Source organism: Canis lupus, chromosome 17 (assembly GCF_011100685.1).
Source record: "Canis lupus familiaris isolate Mischka breed German Shepherd chromosome 17, alternate assembly UU_Cfam_GSD_1.0, whole genome shotgun sequence".
Taxonomy (NCBI): domain Eukaryota; kingdom Metazoa; phylum Chordata; class Mammalia; order Carnivora; family Canidae; genus Canis; species Canis lupus.
Genome location: NC_049238.1, coordinates 39412631 through 39432156, shown reverse-complemented (window position 1 = coordinate 39432156; position 19526 = coordinate 39412631). Strand labels below are relative to the sequence as shown.

Genomic DNA, 19526 nt, shown 5'->3' with positions numbered 1-19526 from the left:
AGGGCTAACCTTCCTCCATGTCCCTCCTCATCCTCTCAGGACAGGGAGTTTCATCACAGACTATGATGGCTCTCTGAGGCGCTGTGAAGAATAGTCTATTCCCTCTGCCTGAAACATGCACCACCTATTCCTACTCTAGTGGATGGAAGTAAGTATAGATTTTGTTTATTCAACACGTTTTCTTATCCCCAGTTTTATGGTAACAGTGTTCTTCCTTTTTTTCCTCTTTGGGGAACATCCTCCCCCAGATTAATCTTCAACTGTCCAGCATGATTCTCCTCCATACCCTGGCAACAGAGGAGAGATGTGTGACTAAGATTTGGCCAATCAGGGGACCCAATTCCTGTGATCATCATGATTGGTCCAAGGCTGAATGTGTGACTGATCCAAGGATTACAATTGTTTCCTCTTCAAGCAATGATGCAATGAATATTCTGTGCTGGTACTGATATTTGCTTTCATTTGTTCAATTATTCCCATGGGATAGTTGCTGAGTCATACGTAGGTATGTTTTAAACGTTGGCATGTTTTGTGAGGTTGCTCTCCAGAAAGGTTGGCCCAAATTTACACCATCCCAGCAATATGGGAGAGTTGATTCTACACACCCCAGCAACACCTGGTGGTGTCAATCTTTAATGATTTGCCGTTCTGAAAAGTGAGGACAGCTGTTGAAAAGGGTTCCCAATCCTGGGCCTCCTTTTGGGTCATGTTCCCACATGCCTGTCCCTAAAGTTACCTACCCCTGGCCTTGCTCCTAAATCTCTTGCCTGGTCCTTCTTCCAACTTTGTTGGTCTCCTTGTATCCTGTTCTCACTCTACTAGACTGGAAAAAAAGAGTCTTTACCTTATACACCTCCCTTTTTCCCTTAGCTCCTTGCAGGTGCTAAGAACAGTTTGAAACCCAATAATTGGGGATCCCTGGGTGGTGCAGCGGTTTGGCGCCTGCCTTTGGCCCAGGGCGCGATCCTGGAGACCCGGGATCGAATCCCACATCGGGCTCCTGGTGCATGGAGCCTGCTTCTTCCTCTGCCTGTGTCTCTGCCTCTCTCTCTCTCTCTCTCTGTGACTATCATAAATAAATAAAAATTAAAAAAAAAAAAAGAAACCCAATAATTGTTTTTTGAATGAATGAATGAACAAAAGATGAGTGAATGAAAACTCTTCTAATCCACCTGTTTCCTGTGCAGTTCTGAGTGGTGCCAGGTAGTTGGGTCAGTGTTCCCCTGAATAGATAAATGCCCAAGAACCTCAGGCTTTGAGAAGCCAAACGCACACATTGATTCTATCTCTGAACTATGATGACTTATTTTCCCATGAGCTCCTATGTCCAGTCAGATCCCTCCATTCCTAAGTGGCACATTTAGTTCAAGGAAGTGTCAAACTCCCTTCAGAGCATTTCTACCACCCCAGTCATCTATGTATACTGCAGGATCAAGGGCAATTTTCCATTTCTGTGCCCCTGAGTGCTGATTGTATGTGGAATCTGGAAAAATAATTAGCATTTGTTGAGTGCTCACTATTCGCCAGACTTTGTGCTAGGCATTTTAAATACTTCATTAGTAACATTCTTCATGGTCCTGTGATATCCACAGGCTCTTTCTTCTAAAGGAAATTTCCACTGCAGTCATTCCCAAAGGGGAGGTGGGGTGTAGGAATTGTTTGGCTGCCATGCTTTATACCTCAACTTTTGTTCATTGGTCAAGTATTGTCTTTAAAATTTAAGTCTTCCACATTTCTAATTAGATCCATCTTTGGCTGTTTAATCTTTCTGCATGGAGTATATGGGGTTCTCTTTCTGTGATGTTGTGAAATTGGCTATTGTTTATTTATTAGAAGATGGTTTTTGTATGTTGATTTTGTATTTGGCCACTTTTCTAAACCCTCTCACTTTTATTCGTTTTTAAGTGTATTTTCTTTGATTTTCTAGGTAGACAATATTTTCTAAGTAGTAAGTCTTATAATGGACAGGATAATGATATTTTAACAGTGTTTGGAGATGTAATTCACATACAATACAATTTACCCATTTAAAGGGCACACGTTGATGTTTTGGGGGCATATTCACAGTTGTTCAACCATCATCACGATTAATTTTAAAACAATAAACTGCAATCTTTAAGTTCTTTTTTTTTCTTCCTATTTGGTTAGGACGCCAGTAAACTGGTTAGCAGTAATAGTGATGGTCGGTAACTTAGTCTCATTCCAGATGTTTCTAGAATGTCTGATTTTTCACCATTAAATAGGATGTTTGCTAACAGTTTTTGGCAGCTAGACTTTATCAAGGTAAGAAAGTTTCTTTCTACCTCAAGCTTGCCAAAATTTTATGTTCTTATTTAGAAACAGGCACAAATTTTATTAAATCCATTTATCAAGGCATTTATTGTGATGGGAATAATCTTTTCTGCTTTTTAATCTGTTCATGTAGCCAATTAATAGATTCTTTGCTTCATTCATTTAGAGTGTTGGGCCTTTAATTTTTTAGTTTAATTAGCTCATAGTTTTCCTTCCTTCTTCGTTGATTTCTTTCCCTTTCTAATGCACTGTGGTGAGCCAAGGTCACACTTTTCTCGAGTTGTTTTCAAGGACTGAGTAGCAAGGTTGAGGAGGGTACATGCCTAGCTATTTCTACTAGTGTGGGACTCCTCTAATAGGCAGTCCCTGCTCAAGAGCTTCTCATTGGCTCGGCAAAGACTCGGTCAGATCTGCATCCTGATCTGACGACTACCCCACCCAACCTGGATGCCTCCTTTTTTCTAGCACAGGTGTTTTCACCAAAAAAAAAAACTGTGCTCCTAACTCTAGTTGGCTTCCCAGAACCCCCCCTCCCCGCCCCCGCACTAGACACACAGGCTATCTTTCCAGCTTGGCGTCTAGACTTACGTTTCCTACACTCTGGAAGAATTTATGTACCATAGAGATAATCAGGTCCTTGAAAATCAGATGTAATTCACCAATAAGAACCATCTAAGCCTGGTTTGGGCTCATGGAAAGAACTTTGACAACAGTTCTAATTTCTTCTGTGTTTATTGGACTATTCAGGTTTACCATCTCCTCTTAGACACATTTTAGTGATTTGCATCTTTCTAGAAAATTCTGCATTTTGACCTAGGTTTAAAAATTTTTTATTAACATTAATTTCTTTTTAGTAATTTTTAGAGTGCTTTAAAATCTTAGTAGTTGTGTTTCCTTTTTCGTTTCAAATATGAATATTCTTTAAATTTTTATTTATATATTTTATTTATGTGATTTAGTTAGATTTGTCTGTGGTGGGCAGCCTGGGTGGCTCAGCGGTTTGGTGCCACCTTCAGCCCCAGGCCTGATCCTAGAGACCCGGGATCGAGTCCCACATCAGGCTCCCTGCATGTAGCCTACTTCTCTCTCTGCCTCTCTCTCTGTGTGTCTCATGAATAAATAAATAAATAAAAATCTAAAAAAAAAAAAAAAAGATTTGTCTATGGTAATGTGTTTTTTTCAAGAACAAGATTTTGTTTATTAATTAAGTGTATTTTTGATATGAATATTCCACCTCGTTAAATTCTGCTAATTTTTATATTCCATCCACCTAGTTTTTTGGGGGTTTATTTTGTGGATCTTTCATTCCAGCCTCTTGAATTTAATGATTCCTTCATTTATTCTGAATTCTTCTCATTTTTAATAAATTTCCCCTGAGTCCACTTGGATCAGGTCTCATAAGCCCCTGAAAACAAAGGCTCATTTAGGTTTATTTCTAGTTTATAATCTCTCTCTCTCTCTCTTTTTTTTTTTTTTAACACAAGAGCTACTTTAAAAGAGGCTTTAAAATTTCCAGTGAAAAGATTTTTTATTTTGCTACTTCTTGTGCTTTGTTTTGCTTTTTAATTTCTAATTTTATTGCAGAGTGACCAAGTAATAAGATTTGTGTGCTCTTTGGAATTTATTGGCATTCTTTTTGTGGTCAAATACATGGTTAGTTTGTAAAAGGGCCATGGGTGTCTGGAAAAAATGAGTACTCTCTTTATTGGATACGTTTTATTTATATATATTAGATATATTTCAGAACTCTATGGCAAATTGCATTGAAGCATATGACTATCTTTTTAGTGGACTGTAGCTTTTATCAAAATGAACAAATCCATGTTTGCTGGGATGCTTTTTATTTTATTTTTTCTTTAATTGTAGTAAAAGACACATAACATAAATTTTCCATTTTCACCATTTCCAAGTGTGCAGTGCAGTGGCATTAAGTACATCACATTGGTTGTACAACCATCATCACCATGACCCACAGAACTCTTTTCATCTTGCAAAACTGAAACTCTGTACACATTATGTAACAATTCCCCACTCCTCTCCCCTCACACCGCCAGGCAATCACCATTCTACTTTGTGTCTCCGAATCTGACTATTCTAGGATCCTCTTGTAAGTGGAATCATACAGTATTCATCCCTTTGGACTGGTTTATTTCACTTACATAATGTCCTCAAGTTTCATCTATGTTATTGCATGTGACTGAATTTCCTTCCCTTTCGAGGCGGAATCCTATTCCGCTGTATGTACAGACCACCTTTTGTTGTTTATCGAATCATCAGCTGATGGACACTTGAGCTGCTCTCCCATTAGCTACTGTGAATAATGCTGTTATGAACATGGGTGTACAAATATCTCTTTGAGTCCCTGCTTTCAATTCTTTGGGGTGGAAGTGGAATTGCTGGATCTTGTGGTAATCCTATTTTTAATTTTCTGAGAAACCATCATCCTTCTCTCTATAGTGGCTGCACTGTTTTACATTCCCACTAACATGTACAAGGGTTCCAATTTCTTCACATCTTTGCCAACAGTTGTTTTCTATTTTTCTGTGTTTTGTTTATAGTAGCCATCCTAATAGGTGTGATGTTTTTTAAATGATTGTTTTTGTTTTCTTAGTTATTATGTAACATAAGATACCTGTTTGGGTAGTATCCCTTTCCCTCTGCCTTTATTTATATTTTTTCTTCAAGTTTTCATTTAAATTCCAGTCAGTTAAAATACTACAATATTGGTTTCAGGAGTAGAATTCAGTGATTCATCCTTTACATATAGCACCCAGTGCTCATCACAAGTGCCCTCCTTAATCTCCATCACTCATCTCACCCATCCTCCTGCCCACCTCACCCTCCCAACCTTTAATTTGTTGTCAAGAGTTAAGAGTCTATTTTATGGTTTGCCTCTCTCTCTCTCTTTTCCCCCTGTTCATTTGTTTTGTTTTTTTTTTCTACCTTTTTTGCAAACTTTCTGCATAGTTTTCTTCTATATATACCTTTTGGACATAGGATATAGCTTTATTTTTTTCTTTTTATTAACCTAAACTGAAAATCTAGGTCTTATAATTGGCTAATTTAGCCTTTCCATGGGCACACTGATTACTTATACAATCAGATTTATCCTTATCATGTTGTTTGTATGTTCTCCATCATACTTTCTTCCTTTTTTTCTATTTTTTCTTCAGCTGATCAGTTTTTCTTTATTTCATTGCTTTTCTTATTGTGTGCTGGAAATTATACATCCTATGTCTATTCTTTTAGTGGTTATCATTAAATTTTTAAAACATACTGAAACATAATTTTCTAAAGCATTTTGAATTCATCTAGATCAAAAGTTAGCAAACTATGGCCTGTGTGCCACATCCAATCCATCATCCACCTTTGTACATCCTGCAGGTAAGAATAATTTTTATGTTTTTAAGTAGTTGAAAAAAATCAAAAGAAGAATAATATTCTGTGACACACAAAATTTCCATAATTCAAATCTCAGCATCCATAAGTGAAGTTTTATTGGAATACAGCCACTTTTTTGGCCTATATACTGTTTATAGTTACAATGGCAAAGTCTAAAATGTCTGCAATTGGCCTGTTACTGAATAAATTCGCTGATTTCTAGTCCAGATAAATCTCTTCCCATAAACAAGATAAGGATTAATTCAGAGATTAGTGCTTCCTTTGAATCTCCAAATCTTACTCCATGCCACCCCTATGTTGCATGTTCAGCAGAGCCAGTACTACATCCCAAGTCTCCTTGCTTCCACCTTATTCAGGCTGCAGCCAACCTGATGGTTTCCTGAGAGGCCCTGTTGGGAGAAGTCTCACAATTTATGAAGTAGTAGCAGCCTTATGGTGAGGGGACCTGGGTTCCACTTCCCACTCTGCAACCTTGGACAAGTTACTTCATTTCTCAGTTCAGCTTTCCTCAAGGATAATAATAATATCTTTCTCCTGGAATGCTGTGAGGTTTTTTTTTTAAGATTCTATTTATTTATTCACAAGAGACAGAGAGAGAGAGAGAGAGAGAGAGAGAGGCAGAGACGCAGGCAGAGAGAGAAGTAGGCTCCATGCAGGGAACCTGATGTGGCACTTGATCCTGGGTCTCCAGGATCACACCCTGAGCTGAAGGCAGACACTCAACTGCTGAGCCACACAGGGATCCCCTGTTGTGAGGTTTAAATGGAACATTATCTATGGAGCAGTTAGCACAATGCCTGGACCCTGGAAGAGCTCATTCCGCTGGAACCAGGGTCAGGTCCTCACTATTAAGGGTACCATTCTGCACTCTCCAAGTCTGAGAAGCCAGATTTTGGCTCCAGTGCTGCACTTACTAGCTGTGACTATAATCCTCACAATGATCCCCAAGGGAGGAGTCTTTCCAATATTTTACAAATATGGAGCCTAATATGCATGTCCAACCACAAGTCTTCAGATCTGGATCAAACACAAATATTGTTTTCTGATAATCCTCTTGGCATGTGTGTTCTCAGCAAAATGACCATTCAGCCATCCATATGTTGTTTTCTCAAACTCCTTCTGCTTAAGATGTTCAGTATATCAAGGGGCCATGCTTTGGGGTAATGTGTCCTGAGCCTCATCATATGCATCGTCTGGGGGGGGCTTGTCAGAAGTGATGATTTTGTCCCCCGCCCAGAGCTCCTGCAACAGAATCTCTGGAGTGTGGGGAGGGGGCAAGGATCTGTTCTAGCAAGCTCTACAAAGTAGAGAAGTGCTATGCTAAGAAATGGATAAGAAGGTGGTGGAGAGTTCCTTTGGATTTGATTAGACCTGTTATGATCAGGGTCAGGGTGGAGCATCTGTAGCATGGAAGAGTAAACTTCCTGCTGGCATTTTTACTATATCTTTTTTATGCTAACATTATGCTTGTCCCTTCCCTAGCCTTGAGTGCATTGCAAGTTCTCAATAGTTTCCAGGCTCCAGGAAAGGGAATGCAAAGGCCAAGGAATACTTGCTCACCATGCTGTCACTGACTGATGTCTCATCTAGGACTTCTTCAAAGGTGCTTGCAGAGTTTCACTCTGAGAGTGTTTCTTTTCCATCGTGCTGGAGCTCATAAGGATGGAGTCATTTAATGAGGATTCGAAGATACACTCAACAGCCAGGGGGATGGTTTGTGAGGGCGGATTCTCAACCTCGGTGCCATAGGCCACCATGGCTGAGACCATGCTTGGAGGAGCCAATAAAGCTTCCTGACCACACAGGAAGCTGCAAAATGAACTATACCTTTCCTAAAGAACAGCCACCTCGATATTCTGTGGTCTAAAAACTCATCACACATTATGAGAATGGACACTGGTAGAACTCACAAAGCCAAGTCTAGTCCACACAATGGCTTGCTGGAGGTGGCTGGAGTTAGGGGTATAAAAAAAGCTCATAGAGGCCTTCTGACAACACAGGAAATTATCTCAACCTCCTGGCCAGACCCAGCTCCCCTCACCACCCTCATCCCTTTTATTTATACTTTCCTATTGCAACTCCTGCTTCTTATCATTCCCAGTTCAGATGACCTCCGACCTCTGCCACCAGAGGCAGAAACTACACAGAGGCCTACATGCAGCTGGAAAATTATTCTGGAGTTTGTGCATCTGGCAGTGAATATCTCACCTCTTAACCAAACTTAATCTCTGGCAGGGAGAACTTTGCTTCAAATCTGGCCCCCTGCCCAGCAGGATCCTGTGCCAGGGGGTGGCTGGCACAAGATTAAGTTATATAATATATTAGCAGTAGAGTTGGATTTAATAAAAGCCAAAGTGTTTCTGAACACACATGTTGCAGGAGAAAAGAAGCACGCTGGAGCTCTGTCAGGGAGCAGAGGCAGGGTATGGGCTGGGTGTGGGGGCTCATGTTTCTCCTAGGACCAGAGCCCCAAGGTCCTAAGAGCCATGGAGGAAATCTTTACTAGGGCTCCGAAACAACAGCCATTCAGTCTACAAATGTTTATTGGCACTGTTCCAGACACTGAGGCTCTAGAGATGAGGCAAGTGGGGGGGAGGGGTCCTGAAAATTATCCCTTATTAAACATTAGTTCTAAGTATTCTTACATTGGAGTTCTTAGCCTTTTTGTTTGCATGCTTGTTTGTGTCCTTTCTTCATCCCCACCTCTTCTTTTATTCCCCCTTTTCTTTCTCTCTTTTTCTTTCTCCCTCCCTCCCCCTTCCTTCCCTCCTTCCTCCCTCTTCCCCCTCTTCCTTCCTTAAAAAGAGGAAGGAAGGAAGAAAGATGCCTTAGCCTGAATTGACCTCAATCAGTGCTCAATTGTATGTTTATAAAGGTCACCTGATGACACTGGTGGAAAAAATAGGCAAAGAAATTTAAACACAGATTTAGTAAGTCTCCCTAGGGATATGACCTCACAAGGAAGAGAATTGCATGTTTTTGTAAACAAGGACTTTAAAGGTCATCTTAAAATACAAGCTCTGGAGATGACAAATATATACCTCCTGGGTATACGGAGGAGAAAAATTGTCCCAGTATTATGTGGGGATGGATAATTGTGGTTTGGGGTAAAATTTCTAAGGTCAGCATCGCACGTGGGTTCAGAAAGCACTGTATCTCAAACCTCTTAGGTGCAGTGGCAATGATGTGAGAAACTGAATTAGAGGGATTATTCCCCCTGCAGCCTCTGAAGTGGGGCTGTCCTCTTTCTAGGTCAGACTCAGGCCTTGAGGAGGGTCAGTATCACATCTGCTCTTCATTGCTGCTTCCAAATCTTATTCTCCCTCTTCCCTCTTAGAAAACCAGTGGGCTGGCTAACACGCGCTTGGAATCTCATCAAGGTATTCCACTGGCGCCCTCCTTGCTGCAGGCACCTGCTGAACCCAGGGCACTTCCTTTCTTTCCTTAAGGACTTTGATTCACTCTCAACCACTCACTTCCACAGACATACCCTGGAACCCATCACTACCACTGACTAGAGAGCCCTCCGTTGTGCCAGTGTCTAGTGTCCCATGCTCCAGCCACTACACCCTATTTCTCCAACTCACTCCTTTTCTTGCACAGACTTTAATAATTCTTCCAATTGAGATATGCAGTCTCTGATCCAATCATGTCTTTACTAATATTTAGCCCCTTCATTGCCTCATTTCCATCCTTACCCACTTTATTAAACCCATCAGCAGCATCTTTGGTGGAGTAGATCACTCCCTCTTCCTGACACACTCCTGGTTTAGATATGCATTCTCCTGGGTTCTCCTCCCACCTCACTAGCTACTCCTTCTCACATCCCTGTGACCCAGATCGTTGGGCGTTCCCCAAGGTTCAGGCTTTAAACCTATCGCCTGTCACTCTTTATGGACCTTACCCAGTCTCAAGGACTGAATGACTTCCAAAGTTAGCTCTTCTGCCCAGATCTTGACCTGAAACTCCAAATTTCTTTCTCTAATTTACAGCCTGACTTCTCTACTTGAACGGGCATTCTAAACTTTACATTTGTTGTCCCTCCATGGTGTTCCTCTTGATCTTCATCTCAGAAAAGGACAACTTCAGTTGCTCAGGCACAACAACCTGTGAGTCACCCTTGATTACTTTCTTCCTCTCATGTCCTGCATGCAATCAGTTGGTAGATCATGTTGACCTACATTTAAAATGCATCCAGAGGGACGCCTGGGTGGCTCCGTGGTTGAGCATCTGCCTTCAGGTCAGGGTGTGATCTGGGGGCCCTGGGATCGAGTCCTGCATTGGGCTCCCCTTGGGAGGCTTTTCCCTCTGCCTATGTCTCTGCCTCTCTCTGTGTGTCTCTCATCAATCAATCAATCAATCTTAAAAAAAAAAAAATCCATCCAGAATCCTATGCTTCTTATCATTGCTGCTAATATGATCCAAGCCAGTGTCATCTCTCATTTAGATTATTCCAGTAGCCTCCTAACTGGTCTCTCTGCCTCTGCCCTCATCCTTGCCATCTGTTCTCCATAAAGCAACCTGAGTAAACTTTCTAGAATTCAAGTCAAATCGATTTCAACTCACTTGTCAACACTAACTGATTGTTAACAGTTGCCCGAGGTGCCCTGTGGGGGAACTCTTGGCTTATAGAAAAGAATGTCATGTTTGTTTGGCAACGTGTACCAAGAGTTAGTCAGGGGGAGTGGGATAAGTGAGCCACAGAGTTACATGGCCTGAGACAAGGCTTTTCTCCCCAGTGGGCCTGATTGGACCGGGTTCCCCAGAGATGAGGATCCATGGGCAGGTAGTTTAGTCAAGAGGCAGGAAGTGAGACACAGAGGATAGAAGGGAAGGGAAGAAAGCCAAAGCAGAGTATCTTAATACTCTTAGGTCACCTCTAAGAGCACCCAAGGCTCTGGTGGGGCACCTCTGGGAGAGGGTGGGGAACACATCTCAGAGTTGTCAGATCTGAAGGGAGAGAGGTAGAATCTGTTCTCCAATGCCCCTCAACTTCTAGTGCACCCAAGGATGAAGCCCTGAGGTGGAGGTCACAGCCTGCAAGTGGACACCCTTGGCCTTGTGAACAGGATGCTGTCGTGTCTGCTCCAGTGCCCCATCTGGGATGACCAGCCCTGCTCTGACAGTGGAGCTCAACCCCAACAACCTGTCCCTCCAGAAAAACGGGCCGGACCCAATGTCAACTAGGGGAGGCCGTGTGGCCCAGTGGCCCAGACAGAGGCTCTGGAGTCAGTCAAACCTGAGTCCAAATTCTGGCACAAGCTGTGACTTTGGGTGAGTTATAGGACTCTCCAGCATCCTCATAATAACCCAGAAGTAACAGCACTTGCCCTTGAGAGTGTGGTGAGGCTCCCCTGAGATTCCCCTTTCAGATATTTCCCTGACACTCCCCCACTCCCAACTCATCTGCACAGCTTGCCACACCACAGGTAAAGCACATACAGATAAAGCACAAACTGCCTAGAAGCTTGGGCCCTGTCTGAGCAAACATTAGGCTCCAGATCTCTAATGTACACAAGACAGCAGTCCACTGGGGGGCAAGGAACTTGTTAGAACTCTCTTTCATCCTCATTTTTAGTTATCCTTTTAAGAGTTTTGTTTTTACTTTTGTTTTATAATAACCATAATAGAATTGTGCAAGTGCATGATTTATGCATAAATAAAGGTACAAATATTAGGGTGTGTCCTCAAAAATATCTCATGGGTCTATGATCCAAGTGATTTGGAGACAACTGCCACAGATCCTTCTTTCTTGGGCTGCATAACACATGTCTGGCCCCTTTCCTGCTCAGGCCTCTCCCCACAGCCTGTAGTCTTACTCTTTTGCCTCCTAGAATTACATCCCACAGCCATTCATTCCCTGGCCTTCTCAGGGTTCATAAAGGAAAGTGTTACTCATTATTTGATCACTGGAAGAGGCCCAATCTTGCCCCTGCTCGGGCCTCTCCCCGAGCACCACCACCACTTCCCACACTTGTTGCTTCCTGTCAGGGTCTTCCTGTGGGCCACAGACCAAGTCGGGTTTCCTGCATCAGTTGCCGGGACATGGCCCCCTTCCTGGGTCACATGCCTATGCAGACCCCAGGGCACACCCTGAGTTCCCACCTCTGCTCTTTCCTGGAGGTGTGCTTGCTCCTAGGCCTGCAGATCTAAATCCCACCCGACTCCCAGGCCCCACGCAGCAGCCACATGGAGCATCAGACCACCAGGTGATATCTTCCAGGGCCTCCTAGAAACAAACTGTACCTGCCTGGCCCCTGTGACCCTTCCCGGGTGCCACTTTGGGTCAAGGTTGGCTACATAAGTTTTGGGCTCAACACACAATGAAAGTATTAGGCTCCTTGTTCTGAAAGGAAGAAAGGCTGCCATTAAACATACTAAGATACAAAGCCTTTTCCTTTCTTCTCAAATTGCTCTCTTGTCCTATCATGGTAGTTTTTTGATTTCCTGTTTAAGTATTGTGCTCCCTCAGGCAAGGGGATGACCCTCACAGGCACCAGGCCAGCCTTGCCCTCCACAACTCAGTGCTCATGCTCAGTCATCGCTGCTGAGTCCCCCTCCTGCTGGAAGCTGCTGGTTGGGCATGTAGAGCCAGGCATCCACTCTGCTTCCCATGGGTAGGCAATCCCCAAGGGTATTGCAGCCTGCACACCAGGACGCCCTAGGTACCTGCATCAGGGGAGTGCAAGAGGTTTGCTCCGCTAAATGGGCCCTGCTGCCAGCCCAGTTCAGGGACAGCTGCCATCGTGCCTTGTCCCAAGACATGGCAGGGCCCAGGTGCCTGGGCCCTTCCAGCCAGTGGCTGCTGGACAGGGGCAGAGTGGGGAAACTGGGAGAGACTAAGAGACTAGGAATCAGGAGACCGGGCAGTGAAGCCCACATCCTAAGATGGCAGAAGGTAGGACGGTGCTCGGGTCAAGGCCACCAGCTACTAGCATGTGTCATTGTCCTGTTGGACCTTACTTACACAATACCAACTCAGAGATAAATTTATTAAAAACCTCATGCACCTCCATGTTCATTGCAGCATTATTTACAATAGCCAAAATATGGAAAGAAGCTAAGTATTAATCAAAGGATGAATGGATAAAGAAAATGTGATATATATATATACATATACATATACATATAAATCCAATATATATAATGGAATATCAGTCAGCTATAAAAAAAGAAGGAATTCTTGCCATTTGTGAGAACATGGTTGGATCTCGAAGGCATTATGCTAAGTGAAATAAAACAGAGAAAGACAAATACTGCATGATCTCACTTATATGTGGAATCTAAAAACAACACCACCACAAAACTGAGTTCATGGACGCAGAGAGCAGATTGGCATTTGCCAGAGGCGAGGGGAATGGGTCAAAGGTACAAACTTCCAGTTATAAAATAAACAAGTCATGGAGATGTAATGTAAAGGATGGTGACTATTAATAACACTGTATTGCATATTTGAAAGCTGCTAGGAGAGTAGATGTTGATTTTGTAACTAGGTATGGTGATAGATGTTAACTGGACTTACTGTAGTGATCATTTCTCAATGTATATAAATATCGAATCAATATGTTGCATACCTGAAACTGACATAATGTTATATGTCAATTATACCTCAATTAAAAAAGTATTTAAAAACTCCAAGACAATGCACACAGAGCAGTAAGCCCCAAATGCAGGGATTTTTCTGACCATGGGGCCTGTGGAACTGCACTGTTCTCACACCCATGGGTCCAGCCCTGTGTTAGGTTGTGGTAATTAATGCCCATTGTGTAGGCCAAATCTCCTCTATGAAGTTGATGTTTCCCTAAGTGCTGTTCACACCACAGCTGGTACACAAGATGCCTTTAGATGACAGGTGGACGGGCATTTAAAAGATTTTAACAGTTTAATAGTTTATATTTATTGTAATGTATACTAGAAAAAAAATCATGACCATCACAGTCTATAATTTCACAGTGATACCATCTCAGTTTGAGCTGCGATAACAAAACATCATCAACTGGGTGGCTTATTAATAACACAAATTTATTTCTCACAGTTCTGGAGTCCAGAAGTCTGATATCAGGGCCTGGTCAGGCTCTGATAAGAGACCTCTTCCCGGTTGTGGACTGCCCACTTCTCATCATAGACTCTTGTAGTGAAAGAGAGGAAGTCCTCGAGGGTCCCTTTTATGGGATCACTGGTCCCATTCATGAGGGGGTTCACCCTCATAATCTAATCACCTCCCAAAGGCCCCCACCTCCTAATACCAGCAACATAAGAATTTTGGAGGAATACAAACATTCAGTCTGTAATAGATACATAGACTTTCTTAGAAACAAATTTATTGAAGGGAAAAAAATCAATTGCTCTAAAGAAAATATTAAGTAAACGATAGTACACATGGTATTCAGATATGGCGAAAAAATGAGAATAGGGTCCTCAGAGTTTGAGAAATACCACACTAGACTGTGAGTTCTTTATAGTCATATATAGCTTGTCATATAGGCCATACAATCATATGTAGCCCTCTCCTTGCTTCTTAGCCTCCGTGAACTGCCTTTAGGGGCAGCCAATGCTGAACAAATGAATAAGCAAATCAACCAATGACAACTTGGTCACTTGGAACCTGAGCCTCTCTTTTGAAAATTCCATTTGTAGGACTTTTTCTGATTAATCAACTTACTCGGGATTCATTTTTACACATTTTAGAAGAAAAAATTGCTAAAGAAAGCAATTCCTTTAAACCATACAGAGCTTGTTTGTTTTTAAGATTTTATTTATTTATTCATGAGAGACGCACAGAGAGAGGCAGAGACATAGGCAGAGAGAGAAGCAGGCTCCCTGCGAGGAGCCTGATGAGGGTCTCATTCCCAGGACCTCGGGATCATGACCTGAACCGAACAAAGGCAGACACTTAACCACTGAGCCACTCAGGTGCCCCACAGAGCTTGTTTTGGAATTAACTGCCTGTGTCTCTTTTTCAGGGCCTCTCCCTCATCACCAAGTTCAGACACTCATAGCAGGATGCAAAGTGTCCCCTCATCCCGTGTGGCTCCTAGTTAGTCTGGAGGCTGGGTCCTGCCAATGGTCTGAGACAACACTTTGTGACATGTATTTCCCCAAGGGGTTACCTTGTAGGGATATCATGACTAGAAGACACTAGTTGATACTCTGGGCAGGTCCTGGATGAACAAGTGCCAGAAATTTTTCATCAATAAGTTGCCAGCCCTCAGCTCCACCTTTCCATCAGATTTCATCTTATTAAACAACAGAGCCACAGAATTTTAAAAAGGATGAAGCCTGCAATGTTTCCCACAACAAACCTTTTGGAAGCAAGTTCCACTAAAACCGAGGAAAAGGAGAAACACAGATTTGATGATTATAGGCTGAAACCACCACCTTCGGCTTCACCAGTGTTTGTCAGGTGGCCTTTTGTTTCTTGAATTATATATCTATACGGGTTGTCTACTGTCGATATTTAATGAATGACAAAAAAAAGAAGTTCCTGGCATGATGCTTTCAATCCACATATCACGAGTGTTCTCTTTCCTTATTGATGAGAAGTTTTGTTTTGAAGTTTTGAGCTAAGCATTTTGAATGAACTGACACATTTCAGGACTTATCCATCACAGAAATCAAGGATGGGCATGTGTACTCATTGTAAAAATTCAAACATAACACATATGGGTGACTTAGAAAGTGAGAGTTTAGTTCCCCTATGGTTAAGCTTTCCAAAAGTAAGCAGTGTTTCCAGTCCTTGGTACATTCTTGCAAATTTTGTCCATGCTTTACACACACACACACACACACACACACACACACACACACTGTAAGAGGCTATTACTTTTTGTGCTGTATAAAATTTCTTTTCACTTGACTCTGCTTTGGACATCTTTTCATGTCAGTTCATGGAGATCTACCATGTGAGAGGACTCACATATGACTCATCAGACACGTATTTGTGGTCAGACTCAATATCACACCATGATTCCAAGGATCTGCTGAACTCCACTTTCTCCCCACCACCACAGGCCAGAAGGGGTGAAATTCACCAGCTCTTGGGAAATAACCCACTCTTCTCTGAGACCATCCCGTGCTCACTGCCCACAACACACAACCTGTCCTACACGGCAGAGCTGTTGGGGATCCCTTCCATGCTGGCCAACCCCACCCACTTAGCCCAAAAGGTGATTTCCTGGGCAGATCTAGTTTACCAACTGGACACTATCCTCACGAGTAAAGTCTGAGTTCTAGGGAAGAAATTCATTTACTGCAAAATATGCACAGAAAAACTACATAATCAAAATGAATACGTGTTTTATTAAATGCCTACAAAGGAAACCATTATGTCAACTTCATTAATTGGTAAATTTAGTATTTATAATAACTGGATTACATTTGAAAAATGAAAGTAGTTTTCCCATTTGCAAGAATTCTTGAGGAATGCATGAAGATTGCCAAGAAATAATGTGCATTCCTCATATCCTTATTATTTTTAAAAGCAAAATTATTAAAGGGGCACCTGGCTGGCTCAGCTTGTAGAGCATGCAACTCTTGATCTAGGGGGTTGCAAGTTTAAGCCCCACATTGGGCATACAGATTACTTAAAAAAAAAAAAAAAAAAGACTTGATTAAAAGCAAAATTATTAAAACCATTTAAAAATATTTTGCAGGGGATGCCTGGGTGGCTAAATGATTGAGTGTCTGCCTTTGGCTAAGGGCATTATCCCAGGATCCTGGGATTGAGTCTCACATGGGGCTCCAAGTGGGGAGCCTGCTTCTCCTTCTGCCTATGTCTCTGCCTCTCTCTCTGTGTCTCTCATGAACAAATAAATAAAAATTCCAAATAAAAATAAAATCTTTAAAAAAATAAATGAAAAATCTAAAAAGAAATCTTTTTTTTTTTTTTTTTTTTTGCAGTAGGGGTTCCTCAGTGGCTCTATCAGTAGAGCATGCAACTCTTGATCTCACGGTTGTATGTTCAAGCCCCACATTGGGTGCAGAGATTACTTAAAAATAAATTCTTAAAAAATATATGTATATTGCAAGAAAAATACATATAGACACATGTATATGAATATGTGTGTGTGTGTATACATAAATATATAATAGTGAGGACTGTGCTTAACATTTTGATGTACTACTACTGGGCCAGAGTCTTTAAGAGTAAGAAAGCCTAGGGCTGCACAGGACCCCAAGAAGCCATGTGCTCAGCCAGGATTACCTTCTGCAAGCATGCAGTAGGAGTTGTGCTGAGCCAAAAGGAAGTTCTTCTTGAACAATTTCTAAAAATAGTTCCTAGCATAAGGGCAGGATATTAGTGGTCTGGAACTAGGAGAATCAGAGGCAGAATTTAGAGAGCTGACAAAATATGGAAACCTATAGCCTAAAAGGTGTCTTCAGGGCTCACATGGCCCTCTAGAAAAACATAAAATGCTATCATTAGAGCCAATGCATTTATTGGCCTAGTTCCTCACTGAAATACAAGTAACCTCAGAAGTTAAAATGCTTGTTTTCTCTTCCTTAAAAAAAAAAAAAAAAAAAGTGTAACATTTATAATAAAGAGCACACATCTTAAGAGTATGGCCAAATGATCTTTAACCCCCGGGTTAGCACCACTCAGATCAGTACATGAAATATTTCCATCGCCCCAGAAGGTTCCCTCTGCTTTCTCCCAGGTCAAGTCCTCCTCCAAGGTAACTGCCATTCTGATTTCAGTCACCACAGATTGGTTTTGCCTGTTTTTGAACCTCATATAAATGGAATCGTATAGGAGTTATTCTCTTGTGTCTCGTGTCTTTCTCAATATGGCATCTGTGAGACTTATCCCTGTTGCTGAGAGTAAGAGTAGCCTTTTTGGGTGTTATAATAATGGATTTGCATATGGCCAGACATGTCTATTATTGCTGGTCCCACAGTCTTCTGCATCGTGCAAACATCATCTCTCACCTTGCACCACAACACACAGTTGTAGAGATGGACAGGTAAACATCATAATTTTTTACAATTTAAATGTGATTTTTTCCCCTAGGTACAAAACTTATATATGCTCATTGGAGAAGAGGAAGAAGAAGGAGGAGGAGGAAGAGGAAGAAGAAGAAGATGAGGATGATGAAAGAGAGGAAGGAAGGAAGGAAGGAAGGAAGGAAGGAAGGAAGGAAGGAAGGAAAAGGAAGGAAGAAAAAGAAAGGAAGGATGAAAGAGAAGGAAAGAAGGAAAAGAAATTCTAGCTTTGAGAATCTTGGATGGCTCATCCAGATACTGCCAATCCCTGGGCTGGTCAGTGGCCTTTGACCTGTGTAGCCTGGCTCAGAAAAATGAATGAGATCAGTCACATTCTCCCTCTCAGGAATGTGGCCTCTAAAACTCAGAAGGAAGTAGTACTTGTGAAGAAACTGATCCCATTTGGACTGTATGGTGCTGTCCAGACCCTCGTCTAGGATGGCAGCACCTATGGTCCCCAGCTGCAGCCTTCGTGTTGCACATGAGGACAACTCTGAGACCAACACAATTCCAAAGCTCCTCGCAGGGCTGGCTGAAGCCTTTGTTGAGGCTGCTCTGCTGCTCAATTTCTCCCCCTACCCACTCCTCCTTCTCCCTTCGCCCCCACACCCCCATGGACATTAGCCATGTCCATGATAAGCTTTCTGCTCACTAATCTTCACCTCAGAGTCTGTTTCTAAGGGGGACCAACCTGCCACAGGGTAGGAAGAAAGGATGATGCGTGGAATCAGGTGTGTCTGGCACAGGCCCTTTCCTCCTGGCCTGAGTCCTGTTATCTTTACATCCCACGTTCCCTGGCTTCTGTCCTCCTGGAGATTTGCTTACCTGATACTCCAAAGGACAAAGGATAAGTTTCGCAGAGATGTAAGGCCAGATTTAGTAATATCTAGCTGAGCCTTAGTTTCTTCATCTGTAAAAGGAGCCTTTGCCAGGGCCGCTCCACCCATTGTGTCTTTCCCTCCACACTTCATCCAGAGCATTCGCCAGTGCCATGGGGGTGATACAGCAGGAGATGGGTTCCTATTGGGTTGCATTTCACTGAGGATAATAGGATAAACAGCTGCTTTCACAATTAGCCTTTTCATGAAAATGATGTGAGATCATTGTTGCTGTTTGAAGCACTTCAACAGGGTGGGGTTTCTGAAGCCCCATTTTAATTAAATAGTGCCCTCCCCACCCTGGCCCAACATAAAACCTCCAGAGGTTTCGACCATCAAACAGAGTCCAGATCTGTAAGCCTAATCTAGGATCCTGTGATTTGTCAGAACCTTGTCCTCTGTTACATGGCATCAGGCACTCATACCCATGACTCCCTAGACATTCCTGCCTCTGCACCTTTGCCTATACTGACCCTGGCTGCTGAGGCCGGGCTCACATAGCCGGTCTTCTACAAAGTCATTTGAGAACACCCAAGTCAAAAGCATTTTGTTTGTATGCTGATGATAACATTTGCTATTAGCTGCCTTGTGTTAAGGGTCAACTAGGTTAACTAGCTACAATGCTTCTTTAGTTTAAAAAAAAAAAAAAAAGGCACCTGGGAGGCTCAGTGGTTGAGCATCTGCCTTCAGCTCAGGTCATGATCCTAGGGTCCTGTGATCGAGTTCCGCATCAGGCTCCCTGCGAGGAGCCTGATTCTCCCTCTGCCTATGTCTCTGCCTCTCTCTCTCTGTGTCTCTCATGAATAAATAAATAAAGGCTTAAGAAAAAAAAGAGCTGCATGTCCTCATGACTTAGTATCTTATAAAGATTATCTCCTATGTCTCCAAACTTAGCACCAAGACTTACCATTCCTTCAGATGAGTCAGTAGAGGGGAGGGTTAAGTTATTGGTTTAGGTTTGGGAAAATGCAC

The 19526-nt window shown here is 42.4% G+C and overlaps 1 protein-coding gene and 1 long non-coding RNA gene across 4 annotated transcripts in view; both read left to right on the top strand.

The window, feature by feature from the left end:
* LOC102156388 overlaps positions 1 to 1026 on the top strand; it is a 34123-nt gene extending 33097 nt beyond the window's left edge. For all 3 annotated transcript variants that reach the window (XR_005372468.1, XR_005372466.1, XR_005372467.1), the window contains exons 4-5: positions 40 to 148; positions 249 to 1026. This is a non-coding gene — a long non-coding RNA (uncharacterized LOC102156388). The remainder of the gene's footprint in view (positions 1 to 39; positions 149 to 248) is intronic.
* A 9593-nt stretch (positions 1027 to 10619) lies between these two features.
* On the top strand, positions 10620 to 19277 carry LOC111090630 (histone H3.v1-like). Its single transcript, XM_038561551.1, has 2 exons — positions 10620 to 10968; positions 17705 to 19277. The coding sequence occupies exons 1-2, from the start codon at positions 10799 to 10801 to the stop codon at positions 17901 to 17903; spliced, it is 369 nt and encodes a 122-aa protein (XP_038417479.1). The 5' UTR covers positions 10620 to 10798; the 3' UTR covers positions 17904 to 19277.
* Positions 19278 to 19526: the final 249 nt, after the last annotated feature.